The 19049-nt window shown below is 45.2% G+C and overlaps 1 protein-coding gene across 2 annotated transcripts; it reads left to right on the forward strand.

Annotated features, from left to right (window-relative positions):
• Positions 1–1433: 1433 nt before the first annotated feature.
• Positions 1434–18774, forward strand: LOC144683483 (dual specificity tyrosine-phosphorylation-regulated kinase 2-like). Of its 2 annotated transcripts, none has more exons than XM_078546538.1 (3): positions 1434–1838; positions 4258–4373; positions 16013–18774. In XM_078546538.1, exons 1-3 carry the CDS (start codon positions 1796–1798, stop codon positions 17579–17581), a joined length of 1728 nt encoding a protein of 575 aa, XP_078402664.1. In that variant the 5' UTR covers positions 1434–1795; the 3' UTR covers positions 17582–18774. The 2 variants fall into 2 exon arrangements, with proteins under 2 accessions (XP_078402664.1, XP_078402665.1); XM_078546539.1 differs by lacking the exon at positions 1434–1838 and adding an exon at positions 2436–2483.
• The last annotated feature ends 275 nt before the right edge of the window (positions 18775–19049 follow it).

Here is a 19049-nt window from a genome sequence, read left to right on the forward strand (position 1 = left end):
GAAGTTTTACTGACGCTGCACAGGACCTTGGTCAGACCATATCTGGAATACTGTGTACAGTTTTGGTCTACTTACATGAAAAACGATCCAATTGCATTAGAAGCCGTTCAGCGAAGATTCAACTGACTCATCCCGGGGATGAAGGGATTATCTTATGAAGAAAGATTGAACACGTTGGACTTTTACTCATTGGATTTTAAAAGAATGAAAGGTGATTGCATTGAAATATATAAGATCCTGAGGGGACTTGATAGGATAGATACCAGGAGAATGTTCCATCTTAGGGGGAGACTAGAACTAGGGGACACAGTTTAAGGTCTCCCTTTTAAGACGGAGATGAGGAGGAATTTTTTCTCTCAGAGGGTTGTTAGTCTGTGGAATTCTCTTCCCCAGAAAACAGTGAGGCTGGGTCATTGAATATATTCAGTGCTGAGTTAGATAGATTTTTGATCAACGAGGGAATCAATGGTTATGTACAACAGGCAGGAAAGTGGAGGTGAGACCACAATTAGATCAGCCATGTCATCAAATGACGGAGCGGGCTCAAAGGGCCTAATGGTCTACTCCTGCTCCTAACGGAAACTTCCCTTTTAGTGCCCTAATGATTTTTTAAAAAGAAACACACATTGATAGTGCTTTTCAAGACCACCAGACACCTCAAAGCATTTTACAGCCAAAAAAGTAATTTTGAAGTTTAAATACCATTGTAATGTAGGAAATTGTTGCATTTGTGTACAACAAACTCCCACAAACAGCATTAGCAAATGGCTTGAGTGAGTAAAGAGGTGGATGTTGAGGATAAAAAGCCCTTGCAATGGACTTCACCATAAAGAGATGGAGGTGTATAGCCCCAGATGCAGATAAGAACAATTAGATTTTGGAATGGTTGATCCATTATGGACCAAAATGATTGACATCATCTGTAATTGTGAGCTGAGCAGTCCCTTGTCAAGGAGAGCTCCCTCCAATCTGGTCACAAAGCAGGAGGCAACGTGTGTCGGGGGGTACAAGTAGGTCCTCCCACCAGCAGGGGTAGCAGTGAGTTGGGGCGAGGAGCACAAGGAGGTTCTCCCACCAGCAGGAGGCAGCATGTCAGGGGTACATGTAGGTCCTCCCAGCAGCAGAATAAGCAGCAAGATCCAGGTGGCGGCGGTTTACAAGGAGGTCATCCCACCAGCAGGAGGCAGCAGTGAGTAGAGGGCGGGAGCGCAAGGGGGTCCTCCTACCGGCAGGGATCAGCCGTGTGGGCTGGTGGGGCGACACAAAGAGGTCCTCCTACCAGCAGGGGCCAGCAGTGTGTGGTGGTGGAGGAGGCGGCGGCACAAAAATATCCTCCCAGCAGCAAGAGGGCAGCAGTGAGTAGGGGCGGGGCGGGAGGTCAATGCCGGTACGCTTGTCGGGGGTGAGGAGGGGGGGCACGGTGCCGGTGGGGCGGGGTGGTCTGTCCCTTCCCCCTCGCCCCTCCCCCCATTCTCGTCCTGCCTCCGCTCGGGGAGTGTGGGTGTGAGTGAGTGAGTGAGTGGGTTTGACGCTGGGCCGCGAATCGCCACAGATTGAACAGAGCGGGAGCGCGGCTAACGGACAAACGGCCGCCCGGACGGAGAGGGAGAGGGAGGGGGAATCCGGCGGCTTGGTTCAAGATACAGTTGAGCGAGGCCCAGGCCCAGAGGCCCACAGGCCTGGAGCCGCACCCTGCTGGCTCCACCCCGCCTTTGGCAGAGGCAGATGGCCAGCTGTAGGAAGCTGTGTGAGGAATGGCCGGCGGTTGGAGGCAGCTGAACGCTCTTCGATCGCCATGTTAACGAGGAAAGCATCGGCTCCAGGACTCTTGGCCACGGGTAAAAGAAGCTCCTCAGTCCCGCTCCACGTGTCTCAGTTAATGGTGATGTACCTTCCCCCCCCCCCCCCATCTAACCAACCCCATCCCCATCATCATTCTCACTTCAATCAGTTAATTCGTGTAGGAATCTGATCTGCATTTATATATAATTATAAAATTCTTTCATTATTTTGATTTTTTTCTGTGCTGGAGGATTTAAATCTTATGGTCTGGGTTTCAATGTGTCCCCACCTAGAATTTAAACATTGCATATCCTTCAAATGTGTGTGTTTTTTTTTTAAAAATCCTTTATTCGTTCTGTGCAGTGGTTTGATTGTCGATCACTCTCTTGAAAGCATGTTCATTCCCCCCCCCCCCCCCCAATTTTCTTACTAAGAGGGATAAAAGCGCCTCAGACTTCCTGTCCAGGATTCCCTCCGAGCTGGCAACTCCCCACGTTACTCTTTGAACTTGTCTGATCTTTTAATGCCACCATAGCTGTGCAGGTCACATCAGGGGGGAAATTGCTCAAATGTTTCGATTATGACTTGTGCCTTGGGGGTGCTGCTTTAAGAGTTGGGGGTTCTGTGTTTTATTTTTGTTCTGTTGCTTTCTGCCCTTTCAGAAACTGTGCTTGTGTCATCCAGTTTCCTCGTTACTTTAGGTGATGGTCAATTTTGCTCCTGTTGTGTTTCATAAGCATTGGTTTCAAGAATGTGATTTCTCAACCACCTTTCAGCCAGGATCAATTGAGAGTTTTGGCTATTAAATTAGCTGGCATGTTCCGTTTTCACACATTCCTCTTCTTGATCCTTTTTTTTTTGAAAACAGATTTAGAATCTAACCACTGACTCTATATAATTGTGACATGACAATTGTGGATGTTTCCATGGTTCCCAGTGGCTGTTAATGTTTATATGTGTGCTGTTGGTGACAGATCTTAAAGTTTTGAGGGAGTAAATTTTACACCATGTATATAGAACGAAAAATTCCAACTTAATGTTTCTATTCCCTTTGTAATCTTGAGTTTATGAACTGTTGGCACAGCTTCTTTGAACATAACAGGTAATGTACATCATTGAGGCACATCTGCCATTAATTGTGTCACTGTACTCCAGCTTTGTTAATATGACGGTGACATAAATCTAATGGATCTATAGTTTAGTTGCAAGTATATTAAAAATGACTTATGACCAGCTCCATTGACGCAGTTACTTATCATGAAATATTATAGTCTACAGATTGCACCCTTATAAACGGTAGTCATGTTGCCACATAATGCCCTTCTGCAGTTGTTGTTCAACTTTGCCCTGAGGTTTGTGAACACCCAACGATGGCAGCAATTTTAACCTGCAGCAGGTAACTTAACCTTGTCATTAAGATAATCTTTAAACCCAGCATCTCTTGCGCTCTGAATTTGTTTGACTGCTTCCATTTCTGTTAGTCTGGCTAATGAATTAGTGGGGCAACAAAATCCAATTTTTAGTTTACCAAGTTTGGGGAGAAATCATCAGTTTCTTTTTCAAACTCTTATTTTGTTCAGCATTCTCATCCGTCTGCCTGTTTCACCTCTAGAGTTAGTTCAGTGAAATCTGTACTGGAATTGTAGAAATCTCGCCACAGTAGGAAGCCATAAGAATCATTACAGCTGTGCTGCTGGTATATTTTGCAGTAATCAGGTTCATATCAATTTTGTGCTTTTTCCAGTGGCCTTATTTTTTGCTTGAAGTGTTTATTTTAGTGCCCCTTTTAATTCCATGATTGACCCTGCTTCAAAAGCTAATTGCAATTTGAGTAACACTTTGTACTCTAACCATCCCTTTTCTGCTTCAGTGGAGTGGATGACAAGTGACTACGTGCACTCACAAGTAGAAGAGACCAACAAACCTCAAGGAATGACCTTTTCTTTTAAAGTATACAGTTATTTTGTACTGTTTTTGGCTCCTTTCAAAGAAGGTAGACCCAAACAGCTGCTAATGTGAAGAAGCCTTCAATAACAAGAATGATTTGCCATTGAGGACTTGGAAGACCTTTTTAGACTGTTTACCCTCCAAGATATCTTAAAGGGGTAGGCTACGTTAGAAGCAAAACCTCATTGTGTACTGCAGGTACCATGGGAGAGAAGCTGATTTTAGTAAAATATTGTCATTCTTTATGCTTGCACTCTGTTTTACTAAAACATATTTCACAGATTGTGGAGGATTAACCCTTCCCAAACTATTTTTTGAAAATGTCACACATGCATTTATTTGGTAGGAGAGAAGAGAAAGAAAAATCATTGCACCTTTTTTAGTGAGGCCTCCAGTGAGGAAGACAAGTGGTAACATGCTGTAAACGTAGTCTGGTTGTTTGCTGCAAATTTGCCTCACTCATTTTAGCACTTACTAGCTGAGTCCGTAACTGCAGTAATGATGTGGTTTTGACTTTTCTGTTTACAGCCCAACTTGGAGATGTCCTGTATGACTCTTACATGCGTGTAGATCAGGCTGAGAGCCAAGTCCTGTGTGTGGAGAAAGAAAGCCCTGTGGGATTACCATCTCTTAATAGCTTAACGGTAAGCATATGCATAATGTGTACCAATGCACTTTAAAATGATGCAATTTTTTCATTCTGTTAAAACTTTATGAGACCGGTTCAACAAGCGCTCATAAACCTGACTCTGAGGAGTAAAGGAAGTAGATGCACATTTAAGAGATAATTTCTCAATATAACAAATTACTGAAGTACGCAAGTGTACTACTTTTACAACTCCCCGCACCCACTTGCCTCTTCGACTTACTTGGTTCTGTATTGGATTGGGGACTGTAAGTGACAGCATTTAGTGTTAAGAGATTCTTGAAATTGTAATGTTTGTTCTGGAAGCACTTAACCATTTTTAAATCGGTGACTTAGTGGTATTTGTGTAAACATTTCTCATTCTCTTTAGATCCAAGAACATATCCACAGTTGAGAGAGTGGTTAGGTTGACCTTGACTGATATCTTCACCCCTCCACCCCCATTCATACCCTTCTTCCTAACCTGACCCTTTTTTTATTCATTCATGGGATTTTGATGTCACTGGCTAGGCCAGAATTTATTGCCTATCCCTAATTGCCCTTGAGAAGATGGTGGTAAGCTGCCTTCTTGAATCTGTTGCAGTCCATGTGGTGTAGGTGCACCCTAAGTGCTGTTAGGAAGAGAGTTCCAGGATTTTGACCCAGCAACAGTGATGGAACGGCGATATATTTCCAAGACAGGATGGTGAGTGGTTTGGAGAGGAACTTCCAGGTGGTGGTGTTACTATCTGCTGCCCTTGTCCTTCTAGATGGTAGTGGTCGTGGGTTTGGAAGGTGCTGCCTAAATAGGCTTGATGAGTTCCTGCAGTGCATCTTGAAGATGGTACACTCTGCTGCCACTGTTCGGCGGTGGAGAGAATGAATGTTTGTGGAAGGAATGCCAATCAAGCGGCTGCTTTGTGCTGGATGGTGTCAAGCTTCTTGAATGTTGTAGGAGCTGCACTCATCCAGACAAGCGGAGAGTATCCTGTCACACTCCTGACTTGTGCCTTGTAGATGGGCAGACTTTGGGGAGTTGGGAGGTGAGCTACTGGCTGCAGGGTTCCTAGACTCTGACCTGCTCTTATAGCCGCAGTATTTATATGGCTAGTCCAGTTCAGTTTCTGGTCAATGGTAACCACCACCACCACCACACCCCCCCCCCCCCCCGCCCCACCCCCTGCCCCAGGATGTTGCTAGGTGGGAATTCAGCGATGGTAATGTAATTGAATGTCGTGGGGTGATGGTTGGACCCTCTTTTTGGCGATGTACATTGTCACTTGTGTGCAGTGAATGTTGCTTGCCACTTGTCAGCCCAAGCCTGGATATTGTCCAGGTCTTGCTGCATTTGGACATGGACTCTTGATGGACAGTAGACTGATGGGGCGACAATGGCCGGGTTGGGTCTGGCCTGCCTTTTGTATATAGGACATATTGGTCAATTTTCCACATTGCCGAATAGATACTGGTGTTGTAGCTGTACTGGAACAGCTTGGCTAGGGGCATGGCAAGTTCTGGAGCACGCTTTCAGTATTGTCGGGGCTCATAGCCTTTGCAGTATCCAGTGCCTTCAGCCATTTCTTGATATCAGGTGGAGTGAATCGAATTGGCTGAAGACTGGCATCTGTGATGCTGGGGACCTCAGGCAGAGGCCGTGATGGATCATCCATTTGGCACTTCTGGCTGAAGATTTTTGCAAATGCTTCAGCCTTATTTTTTGCACTGATGTGATGGGCTCCCCAATCATTGAAGATGGGGATATTTGTGGTGCCGCCTCCTCCAGTTAGTTGTTTAATTTTCCACTATCGTTCATGACTGGATTTGGCAGGACTGCAGAGCTTTGATCTGATCTGTTGGTTGTGTGGTCGCGTAGCCCTGTCTATCACTTGCTGCTTGGCACGCAAGTAGTTCTGTGTTGTAGCTTCACCAGGTTGACATCTCATTTTTAGGTATGCCTGGTGCTCCTCCTGGTATGCCCTCCTGCACTCTTCATTGAACCAGGGTTGATCTCCTGACTTGATGGTAATGGTAGTGTGGGGGATACGCCAGGCCATGGGGTTACAGATTGTGGTTGAGTACAATTCTGCTGATGGCCCACAGCACCTCATGGATGCCCAGTCTTGAGTTGCTAGATCTATTCAAAATCTATCCCATTTAGCACGGTGATAGTGCAACACAACATGATGAAGGATATCCTCAATGTGAAGGCGGGACCTCATCTCCACAAGAACTGTGTGGTGATCACTCTTACCGATACTGTCATGGACAGGTGCAGCTGTGGCAGGCAGGTTGGTGAGGCTGAGGTCGTGTTTTTTTTTTCCCCCTCTTGTTAGTTCCCGCACCACCTGCCGCAGACCCAGTCTAGCAGCTATGTCATTTAGGGATCAGCCGACTCAGCCAGTAGTGGTGCTACCGAGCCACTCTTGTTGATAGACGTTGAAGGCCCTAACCCAGAGTACATTTTGCACCCTTGCCACCCTCAGTGTTTCCTACAAGTTGTTCAACATGGAGGAGCACTGATTCTTCTGCTGAGGGGAGTGTGGTTTGTGGTAATTAGAAGGAGGTTTCCCTATCCATGTTTGACCTGATGCCATGAGACCCCATGGGATCCAGAGTGGATATTGAGGACTCCCAGTGCAACCCCTTTCCGGCTGTATGCCACAGTGCAACCACCTCTGCTGGGTCTGTCTTGCCGGTGGGACAGGACATACACCACCATCACCATCCCTGGGTCTGGGGCATGGGTCTGTAAGGTACGTTTCCATGAGTATGACTATGTCAGGCTGTTGCTTGACTAGTCTGAGACAGCTCTCCCAATTTTGTCACTAGCCTCCAGATGTAGTAGGGAGGACTTTGCAGAGTCAACAGCGCTGAGTTTGCCGTTGTCGTTTCCGGTGCCTAGATCGATGCCGGATAGTCCGCCCGGTTCCATTCCCTTTTTACATTAAGCGGATTGATACAACTGAGTGGCTTGCTAGGCCAGCTAAGAGTCAACCACATTACTGTGGGTCTGGAGTCACAATGATGGCAGATTTCCTTCCCTAAAGGACATTAGTGAACCAGATGGGTTTTTATGACAATTGACAATGGTTTTATGGTCATCATTAGACTTTTAATTCCAGATTTCTATTGAATTCAAATTTCACCATCTGTCATGGTGGGATTTGAACCCAGGTCCCCAGAGCATTACCCTGGATTCACTGCCACCTTCTCGGAGATACCGAGGCCAATTGTACTGCTTACTTTGCAAGCCTTTGCTAGTGGTACTCTGCAACCAAGCATTGAGATGTGCCCGGTCACATTTTGTTTCTCGACCTCTCCTGTGCTTGCACCTTGAACACAGGACTCATAGCAGTCTTCTGTTAAAGCTGCACTGTGCTTAACATGCAGTTTTGGGTAGGTGAGATAAACAAAATTCATTTCAGCTCTGCAAGAAGGTGATGCAGCTGTAAAATAATAAATGACCACCATTTACAACAGTTTTACCAAAGTTTTTCGAACTTCCTTCAAAAGTTAATGCCTCTCAATTCTGTAGAATAAGGAGTTTTTAGTTCTGCGTGAACTTTTCAAACTGCCTGTATAATGTGACAGAAAATGCAACGTGTCAGTGTCGATAAGTACCTGCAAATCTATGGAAGTTTATTGAAGTGTAGATAGGTAAGTTTGTTACTTTGTCCATATAGGATCTTATTTGGGGCAAAATGGACAAAGTGGATTCACCTGAAAGGCAGGAAACAAAAACAATTAGAGGAAAGAGTAGACATCTGTGTTTCATTTTATTATTATTTTTGACCCCTTTTTGAAGCCTATTTTCCTCCCAACTTTTTTGGCTGCCTGTGCCATCCTGCTGCTTGTTTGAAGCGGCTGGGATATAAACTAGTATCAGGCCTCATGATCAGCTACCATGAGGTGGACGAAAGCCCACTACTCACCTTTATGAAATAGTTTTTGAAATGAAATAATTAAAGGGACTTAAGTTGTGAGGAGTTACAGTGCTTCACTACTGTGTTAACATGTTTTCAACTCGCTTGTATTCTAGTAGTCCAATTCTATGCGTAATACTGCTTATTTTGGTGAAAGACATTTTTCAATCCAACATGCATCTATGAATTAAATTAATACACTGCTTTGATTAAGTCATCAGATAATGTATTAATATTGGCTATAACAAGACAGCTAAACTATTGTACTTGTCTCTGGTATTTCTTTATTAATCTTTGGTTGGTTTCTATTTTCATCTGCAATAATAGCCTTATTTTAAAAGCCACAGGAGATGATGACTGCAGATGCCCTGTGTCTAAAGTGGCAAATATGTGTTGCAATTGGGTTCAGGGATTCGTTTGCTGTGAAAGGAATGTATAGCGTACTGCACTAACTCTTGGTTGACTGAAGCCCTTTTTTTCATCCTGAAAGAAATGCCCACAGATATACCTACAAAGCTCAATGGGGAGTGGTAGGGTGAACATTTCATTGAATATTAGTACTGATTTAAATGAAAAGGTGTGGGCACCAAATGGGACATTTTTCTGTTGTAGTGTGGTGTCGAGAAAGTGGGAAATTCGAATGATCATAATTTGTGTTATTTATTGATATTGTCTCAGTAACAACACTGAGCTGTCCTTCAGTTTTAAGACTCATAGACGTTTGCAGCACAGATAGAGGTCATTCAGCCCATCGTGTCTGTGCCAGTTGACAAAGATCTGACTGCACTAATCCCATTTTCCAGCGCTTTGCCCATAGCCCTGGAGGCTATGGCTACGCAAGTGAATATCTAAATACTTTTTAAATGTTACGAGAGTTTCTGACTCAACCAGCATTTCAGGCAGTGAGTTCCAGACTCCCACCACCCTCTGGATGAAAAAATCTCTCCTCAACTCCTCTTAGCCTTCTACCTCTTACCTTAAATCTATGCCTCCTGGTTATTGACCCATCGACGAATTGAAAAAGTGCCTTCCTATCCACCCTATCTATGCCCCTCATAATCTTATACACCTCTATCAGGTCCCCCCTCAACCTTCGCTGCTCCAAGGAAAACAACCACAGCCTATCCAATCTTTCCTCATAGCTCAGACCCTCCAGCCCAGGCAGCATCTTGGTAAAGCTCCTCTAACCTCTCCAGTGCAATCACATCTTCCCTATAATGTGGTGACCTGAACTGCATGCAGTAATCCAGTTGTGGCCTAACCAGCATTTTATATAATTCCAGCATAAACTCCCTGCTATTGTATTCTGTGCCTTGGCTAATAAAGGGAAGTATCCCATATGCCTTCTTAACCTCCTTATCTACCTGCTACCCTCAGGGATCTGTGGATATGCACACCAAGGTCCCTCTGATCTTCAGTACTTTCCAGGTGCCTTGTTAGCCCTCCCCATGTGCATTACCTCACACTTTTCCAGGTTGAATTCCATTTGCCACTGCTCTGCCCACCTGACCAGTCCATTGATATCTTCCTGCAGTTTATGGCTATCCTCCTCACTATTTACCACCCTACCAATTTTTGTGTCACCTGTGAACTTCTTGATCATACCCCCTACATTTTAAGTCCAAATCATTTATGTATACCACAAACAGCAAAGGCCCCAGCACTGAGCCCTATGGAACCCCACTGGAAACAGACTTCCAGTCACAGAAACATCCCTCTACCATCACCCTCTGCTTCCTGCCTCTCAGCCAGTTTTGGATCCATGTGCCACTTTCCCTTGGATCCCATGGGCTCTTACTTTTTTGACCAGTCTGCCATGAGGGACCTTATTAAAAGCCATGTAGACCACATCAAATGCATTACCCTCATCAACACTCCTGGTTACCTGCTCAAAAAAGTTTGATCAAATTTGTCAAACATGACCTTCCCTTAACAAATCCATGCTGACTATTCCTAATTAATCCATGTCGCTCCAAGTGCAACATATTCAGTCCCTCAGAATTCTTTCTAGTAACTTCTCCACCACTGAGGTTAGACTGACTGGCCTGTAATTTCCTGGTCTATCCCTTCCTCCCTTTTTTAATAATGGGACGTTAGCAGTCCACCTGTCCTCTGACACCTCACCTGTGGCCAGAGAGGATTTGAAAATTACTGCCAGGGCCCCTGATATATATCTCTTCCGTTGCCTCCCTCAACAGCCTGGGATTCATCTCATCTGGACCTGTGGATTTATCCACTTTTAAGGCCGCTAAACCCGCTAGTACCTCCTCTCTCTCTATGTTAATTTCCTCTAATATTTCACAGCCCTCCACCCTGATGTCTCTGCCTGCGTCGTCCTTTTCCATTGTGAAGATCGACGTAAGGTATTCATTGAGGACTGTGCCCATTGCCCTGACACAGTTTTATCTGCAAGTAGCTGCTCCCAGTCCACTTGGGCCAAATTGTATTTCATTTTAGTAAAATTAGCCTTTCCCCAGTTTAGAACTTTTATTCCCGGCCCAACTCAACCGTATCCTTTTCCATAACTAAAATAAATCTAACTGAGTTATGGTCACTATCTCCAAAATGCTCCCCTACTGATATTCCTTCCACCTGCCCGGGCTCATTTCCGAATATTAGGTCCAGAACTGCCCCCTCCCTTGTTGGGCTTTCTATGTACTGGCTTAAAATGTTCTCCTGGATGCAGCTTAAGAATTTTGCTCCCTCCCTACCTTGCACACTAAAACTATCCCAGTTAATATTCTTACACTTCTCTGAAATTTGATCCTCTATCTCTCCCTGACTGTTTGGGGGCCTATAGTACACACCCAACAGCATGTTTGCCCCTTTTGTGTTTTTTACTTCTACCCATATAGCCTCATTTGATGATCCTTCCAAGGTACCATCCCTCCTCACCACTATAATTGGCTCCTTGATCAATATTGCGAGCCCCCTCCTCTTCTATCCCCCTCCTCTTCTATCCCCCTCCTCTTCTATCCCCCTCCTCTTCTATCCCCCTCCTCTTCTATCCCCCTCCTCTTCTATCCCCCTCCTCTTCTATCCCCCTCCTCTTCTATCCCCCTCCTCTTCTATCCCCCTCCTCTTCTATCCCCCTCCTCTTCTATCCCCCTCCTCTTCTATCCCCCTCCTCTTCTATCCCCCTCCTCTTCTATCCCCCTCCTCTTCTATCCCCCTCCTCTTCTATCCCCCTCCTCTTCTATCCCCCTCCTCTTCTATCCCCCTCCTCTTCTATCCCCCTCCTCTTCTATCCCCCTCCTCTTCTATGCCCCTCCTCTTCTATGCCCCTCCTCTTCTATGCCCCTCCTCTTCTATGCCCCTCCTCTTCTATGCCCCTCCTCTTCTATGCCCCTCCTCTTCTATGCCCCCTCCTCTTCTATGCCCCCTCCTCTTCTATGCCCCCTCCTCTTCTATGCCCCCTCCTCTTCTATCCCCCCTCCTCTTCTATCCCCCCTCCTCTTCTATCCCCCCTCCTCTTCTATCCCCCCTCCTCTTCTATCCCCCCTCCTCTTCTATCCCCCCTCCTCTTCTATCCCCCCTCCTCTTCTATCCCCCCTCCTCTTCTATCCCCCCTCCTCTTCTATCCCCCCTCCTCTTCTATCCCCCCTCCTCTTCTATCCCCCCTCCTCTTCTATCCCCCCTCCTCTTCTATCCCCCCTCCTCTTCTATCCCCCCTCCTCTTCTATCCCCCCTCCTCTTCTATCCCCCCTCCTCTTCTATCCCCCCTCCTCTTCTATCCCCCCTCCTCTTCTATCCCCCCTCCTCTTCTATCCCCCCTCCTCTTCTATCCCCCCTCCTCTTCTATCCCCCCTCCTCTTCTATCCCCCCTCCTCTTCTATCCCCCCTCCTCTTCTATCCCCCCTCCTCTTCTATCCCCCCTCCTCTTCTATCCCCCCTCCTCTTCTATCCCCCCTCCTCTTCTATCCCCCCTCCTCTTCTATCCCCCCTCCTCTTCTATCCCCCCTCCTCTTCTATCCCCCCTCCTCTTCTATCCCCCCTCCTCTTCTATCCCCCCTCCTCTTCTATCCCCCCTCCTCTTCTATCCCCCCTCCTCTTCTATCCCCCCTCCTCTTCTATCCCCCCTCCTCTTCTATCCCCCCTCCTCTTCTATCCCCCCTCCTCTTCTATCCCCCCTCCTCTTCTATCCCCCCTCCTCTTCTATCCCCCCTCCTCTTCTATCCCCCCTCCTCTTCTATCCCCCCTCCTCTTCTATCCCCCCTCCTCTTCTATCCCCCCTCCTCTTCTATCCCCCCTCCTCTTCTATCCCCCCTCCTCTTCTATCCCCCCTCCTCTTCTATCCCCCCTCCTCTTCTATCCCCCCTCCTCTTCTATCCCCCCTCCTCTTCTATCCCCCCTCCTCTTCTATCCCCCCTCCTCTTCTATCCCCCCTCCTCTTCTATCCCCCCTCCTCTTCTATCCCCCCTCCTCTTCTATCCCCCCTCCTCTTCTATCCCCCCTCCTCTTCTATCCCCCCTCCTCTTCTATCCCCCCTCCTCTTCTATCCCCCCTCCTCTTCTATCCCCCCTCCTCTTCTATCCCCCTCTCTATCTCATCTGAATACCCTATAACCAGGAATATTGAGGTGCCAATCCTGCCCTTTTAGCCACGTCTCGGTCATAGCTATGATATCATACACCCACGCGCCTATCTGTGCCCTCAGCTTGCCTGTCTTATTCCTCAGGCTCCTTGTTTTAAAATATATTCCATTTAGCCTTGCTAAGCTCACTTCTTTCTTATCTAGCCTATGTTTCCTCTGCCTTCCAGACTTACTAGCGCTTCAATTTCAAATTCCATCTCAGCTTCTCTCCCCTCTGAACTACTTTTCAGGATCCCATCCCCCTGCCAATTTAGTTTAAATCCACCCCAACAGCATTAGCAAACCTCCCCGCGAGGATGTTGGTCCCATTCCTGTTCTGATGTAACCCGTCCAACTTTTAGGTCCCACCTCCTCTAGAAATGGCCCCAATGTCCCATGAATCTAAAACCCTCCCTCCTGCACCATCTCTCCAACCACGCTTTCATCTGCTCTGTCCTGCTGTTCTGATACTCACTACTGTGTGGCACCAGGAGTTATCCGGAGATTACTACTTTTGAAGTCCTGCTTTTCAATTTCCTACCTAACTCCCTAAAGTCTGCTTACAGGGCCCCATTTGTCTTTCTTCCTATGTCATTGGTCCCAAAATGGATCACGACCTCTGGCTGTGCACCCTCCCCCTTCAGAATGCCCTGCAGCTGTTCCGTGACATCCTTGACCCTGGCACCCGGGAGGCAACATACCATCCTGAAGTCGCGTCTACGGCCTTTCTACTCCCCTCATTAATGAATTCCTTACCACTATTGCCCTTCCACATTTCTTCCTCCCCCCTGAGCAGCTGGATCACCCAGAGTACCATGTCCTTGGCTCTGGTTGGCCTCCACAGAGGAACCGTCACTCTCACTGGTTTCCAAGGCCGAAAAATGGTTTGTGAGCTAGATGCACTCGGGGGATTCCCTCACTACCTGCCTGGTCCCCTTCTGTCTGATGATCATCCATTCTCTCTCTGCTTGCACTTCCTTAAGCTGCAGGGTGACCACGTCCTGAAACGTGCTATCCACGAGCTTCTCAGCCTCGTGAATGCGCTGCAGGGCCTCCAGCTGCCGCTGAAGCTCCAAACCCTGAAGCTTGAGTTGCTCCAGTTGAAGACACCTCCTGCACGCATGGTCATCCAGACTGCCAGGAGCGTCTAGGATTTCCCACATTGCGCAGGATGTGCAAATCAAGGGACTGAGCTCCCCAGACATCTTAACTGAATAGAATATGGACCCTTGCTTTTATTTTACCCTTACTCCTACTTGAGTAGACTAGATGCTAGATCCTCCAAATAGACTAGATCCTCTTGGTGCTGCTGACTGCCTGTCCCGGGGTGGTCCTTTAGGTACTGCTAAGTGCCTGTCCCAGGGTGGTCCTCTCACAAACTCCTCTAGGTGCTGCTGACTGCCTGTGCCAGGGTCCTCCTCTTGCACTCTCCTCAAGCACCAGTGATCTCCTAAGATCTGTAAATAATTTAATAAATTGCAACAATTGTGAGAATGGAGCTCCCGTCAGCTCACTTGAGTTTGGTACAGCCGGGCTGTAAATCAAACTAAAACGTGTTGACCGAGAACGTCCCAGGTTCTAATTCTAATATGTGCTAAGTTAGCTGATCTTGAGCTTGGGTGGCAGCAGAGCACTAGTTAGCCTTCACACCATTTAGTGAGGGAAGAGAAAAATTTTTAAGTTTCATGTTCTTAATGGTCACATATGCTAGAGAGTATGGATGTGGGCATCAGGTAACAAACACACCGACTAGACTGTGATTCCATTCATGTCAAAGAACTACTAAAAGTTGGTTAGTTACGATACCAAAAGACAAAGTGTACAGAACCAAAGATGACTGATGGGAATAAGAACAAAATACTGGAAAAACTCAGCAGGTCTGGCAGCATCTGTGGAGAGAGAAACAGAGTTAACATTTCAAGTCCAATATGACTCTTCAGAACTGAAGACCAACAACTCCCTGTCGAATGATTGAAAGATCAATCTTTTTTATCTTCAAGATATTGGAAGCTTTGAAAATGAACCTAGAAGCCCGCCCAATTTCCCCTCTTGGATCCCCCACCCCTCACTTCATGCTAATAGCAACCACAAACTGCAGCTCCATTTGCTTGAGAACTAAAGAAGAACCATACGGACTCACAACGGTAACTCTGTTTCTCACTCCTCTGATGCTGCCAAACCTGCTGAGCTTTTCCAGCACTTTATGTTTTTATTTCGGATCTCCATCTGCAGTATTTTGCTTTTATTACAAACTGATGGGGAAAAGTTTTCATCAGTGGATCCTCTATACTGATGAAATCTCTGGCTACTGAAAGGGGTCCAAAGGGAGTAACCTCACGCACTCGATCCAATTCAGCACTAATTGGGTGGTTTAATTCAGTGTAGAAAGTGTATTTGTAATGGTGTGTGCTCGTTAATGTACGTTGTCAAGCCCAGTTAAAAAGAGCATTTCCGTGTCTGTTATCTAATGTTGAACTATTGTGGATACCGGGTGCTACTCGCAGTGGAAATGGTCCTTTCCTCAATGCTTACTTTCCCACTACTACTTCTAAGGGCTGGGGGATAGAGAAAATAATGAATTGTTTGAGATTAATGCAGATAATTGTTTGTAAATCTGTGTTCTTGTTCTATTTGATTGTATTTAGCAGTTTGTGTAACTTACATTGCTTGTGAATACAGTGTCTCAACAGACTGGCCATGAACAGCATGTGACTAATTGAATTTCTGATTACTAAACGAGAAAGAGATATTAGTGATGAGCATGTGTTCTCAGCACTTGTATTTGCATGGCTTATGCATGTTTACTTTAATTTTTTTACTTTTGTTAAAATGATGAGCCAAAGCAGAATGAGAGAGTGAATTTTTAATGAAAGTAAACACATTACTTCCTTAGCTGCTGAATGGTAGGAGACGTTTTAAGTAAATACACAAATGAAATAACATTTTCATGCATTTGTGTGTGTACAAGGTGTTTCCCACTAAAATTAATGCACTTGACTAAAACGAAAGGATGTCACTGCATCTGTACTCAGTCAGCAATTTCTATTGGACAATTCTGCTTTGGAAGGTGATAATGAAAAGGATTTGTTACTATGCTATTTTACCACCAGTACTTTCGGTATGTTTTGACAAACTGAGCACTTTCTTTTGTACAAATTTTAGATTGGAAAGAACACAATGAAGGACCATTTGCCAGCCTCATGTCGGTCTCAGGTCAAGGTGCAACATTTATTTGAGGATGTTGGAAACAGACGAAATAATGCAACTGTGCAGTCCACTGTGCCTCGAACTTGTAAAACAGCGCTACCTTCACTTAAAGAGAAGAGCTCGGATGGTACGGCCTTGTCTAAATCGGAAGGCGTTTTACTTAAATCAAAAGCTGCTATAACACCTACACAAGCCATGAAGATGCACATGCATCAGTTGTCTTCCTTTGAGCATCAGGAAATCTTTAACTATCCTGAAGTTTACTTTATGGGTCTAAACGCAAAAAAACGACAAGGGGTAGTAGGTGGATCAAACAACTGTGGTTATGATGATGATCAAGCAGCTTACATACTTTTGCCTCATGACCATATAGCATATAGGTACGAGGTACTTAAAGTTATTGGGAAGGGAAGCTTTGGACAGGTGGCTAAAGTGTATGACCACAAACAGCGGCAGCACCTGGCATTGAAGATAGTGCGAAATGAGAAGCGATTCCACCGGCAGGCTGTAGAGGAGATCCGAATTCTAGAGCACTTGAAAAAGCAAGACAAGAACTTGCAAATGAATATCATCCACATGCTGGAGAATTTCACATTCCGCAGCCACACCTGCATGACTTTTGAACTGCTGAGCATGAACCTGTATGAACTGATTAAAAGAAACAAGTTCCAAGGGTTCAGCCTGCAGTTAGTGCGGAAGTTTGCCCAATCTATCCTACAGTGCCTGGAAGCATTGCAAAAAAATCGAATCATTCATTGTGATTTGAAGCCAGAAAATATTTTACTGAAGCAGCAAGGCCGCAGTGGTATCAAAGTAATTGATTTCGGCTCCAGCTGCTATGAACATCAGCGCGTTTTCACGTACATCCAGTCACGATTTTATCGAGCCCCTGAGGTTATCCTTGGCTCACGTTATGGGATGCCCATTGACATGTGGAGCCTTGGTTGTATCCTTGCTGAACTATTGACTGGGTACCCTCTTTTTCCTGGAGAAGATGAAGCAGATCAGTTGGCTTGCATGATGGAACTTTTGGGAATGCCTCCTCAAAAAATGCTGGATCAGTGCAAACGAGCCAAGAACTTCTTCAACTCTAAGAATCAGCCTCGCTATTGCACTATCATCACCCTCCCAGATAACACAGTGATTGTGAATGGTGGTCGTTCCAGAAGAGGTAAGCCGCGAGGGCCACCGGGTAGCAGGAACTGGGTGACAGCTTTGAAGGGTTGCGATGACTCGTTGTTCATCAGCTTCCTAAAGAGATGTTTGGACTGGGAGCCACCTAATCGCATAACACCCACCCAGGCTTTGAGACATTCATGGCTACTTAGACGCTTACCCAAACCACCCACTGTGGAGAAGACCGCACCGGTTAAATCTACGCCAGATAGCAGTAGTTCCTTGCCTGGAATTGTTTCCAAGTTACCCCCAAATAGCACCAAACTAAGGACCAATTTGGTGCAAATGGCTGATTCAAATGGAAATAATATACCTCTACGTACTGTGCTTCCAAAATTAGTTAGCTAAGGCTATTGTGTGCTGCAAATTAAACCCAAGAACATGTGTCAAATGCAAAAAAATAGTTTCTTATGTAGGTCTTTTTGCTGGTAAAATGTTTAACAAGTATTTCATAATGATTATGTATAAGAAACTACCGTAATTTCCAAGTTGCATTAAAGTGCATAAAATTATTCTTTATCCATCTGACCCTCTCAAGACTATTGTAGTTTTTAATCTCCATTAAATTATGAATACCCCTAGTTTGTCGAGAATAAAATGAAGTAAATGTATTGTACTTAAATCTCGCTTAACATTTTTAACTACCCTGGCAAGAGTGACTGAATATAAAATATTGTGGTCAAGATTTATATATCAGACCTCACTTAAATCAAATTAAGTTCTTTTGACCACATTTGATTTCAGTTCATATTTTTTAAATAATTCCATTGTTCTTCCTACAGTATGCTAGTTATTTTGAGTAAGGATCCTGCTTGATAAATTAAATAACAAATTCGTCCTCCCTCCCCCTCCCAAACATACACATGCTGACTTTTACTTTAGTGTGGCTTTGGTGGGCAATGATGGGGTTCGAAACATTTGGGCATTGGTAGTTAATTGGCACTGGATCTCTGTTAAACCCTGAAAATTGGCCAAATGTGCTTTTTCAGCTGGTCACAAAGATAGAGGCCAATCAGCTCATGCAGCTCACTGTGGATGGGTACTGCAAGCCACATCTATTTCAATCTTGTCACACAAAATATCCAAATATCTAGCTGTCATCCTGATCCAGGAGTAAACTTTAGTCCCCTTCATGCTATGCATCTGTATCTGTTGACCACCCTTCTTCTGAGTGACAGTTTATTCCACAAATTGCTTGTGATAAATATATACCTCTGAACCCTTCAGCCTTGGGGTTTTAGAATTTGGAATGCCTGTTTGTTGCCCTGCAACATCTCCTCTGGGTCCCATCTCCCATTTTAAACTTACAAACTTCCTTGGGTGGAGATTAACTATGGGGAAAAAAGTTAATTGGAAAATTTGAGCAAGATTTGTGGCAGCTGAATTCTACCTAACATATTCTCTGGTGAAGAAGGATAACCAATTTTTAAGATGAGTCCACAATACACAGAGATTCATTTTTCTAATATCTGTTGAGTAAGTAGGCCAGCAAAACAGGAGTGCAGACGAAGAATTTATATAAAGCGTTGTTTTGTACGGTGGCAGACAAGCACCAAAGCTTAACTGGAATTTACTTCCATTGTTCACTGATCAGCAAGAGTTGTTGTTAAATTCAAAATGGTGTCAGCGTTAGAATCTACAGGGTTGCGGAAGTGTATAATCCTGCATTACACATAGAACAATCTGATTCAATGCCAATATAGCAATTTGATTGCTGTAGTATTAAGGACAAACTGTATAATATATTTTTAAAATCTACACAAAGGGCAGAAATGCCAAGAGATATTTTAGTGTGCATTTTGGCATTTCGAGGAAA

This window comes from Cetorhinus maximus, chromosome 8, assembly GCF_964194155.1.
Source record: "Cetorhinus maximus chromosome 8, sCetMax3.hap1.1, whole genome shotgun sequence".
In the NCBI taxonomy this organism is placed as follows: domain Eukaryota; kingdom Metazoa; phylum Chordata; class Chondrichthyes; order Lamniformes; family Cetorhinidae; genus Cetorhinus; species Cetorhinus maximus.

Bases quoted from the DNA above. Each gene is read 5' to 3' on its own strand.
- LOC144683483 (XM_078546538.1), top strand. From the start codon at position 1,796: ATGTTAACGAGGAAAGCATCGGCTCCAGGACTCTTGGCCACGG. The intron at 1,839-4,257 runs GTAAAAGAAGCT...TTCTGTTTACAG, and splicing joins TCCAGGACTCTTGGCCACGG to CCCAACTTGGAGATGTCCTG. The intron at 4,374-16,012 runs GTAAGCATATGC...TACAAATTTTAG, and splicing joins CATCTCTTAATAGCTTAACG to ATTGGAAAGAACACAATGAA.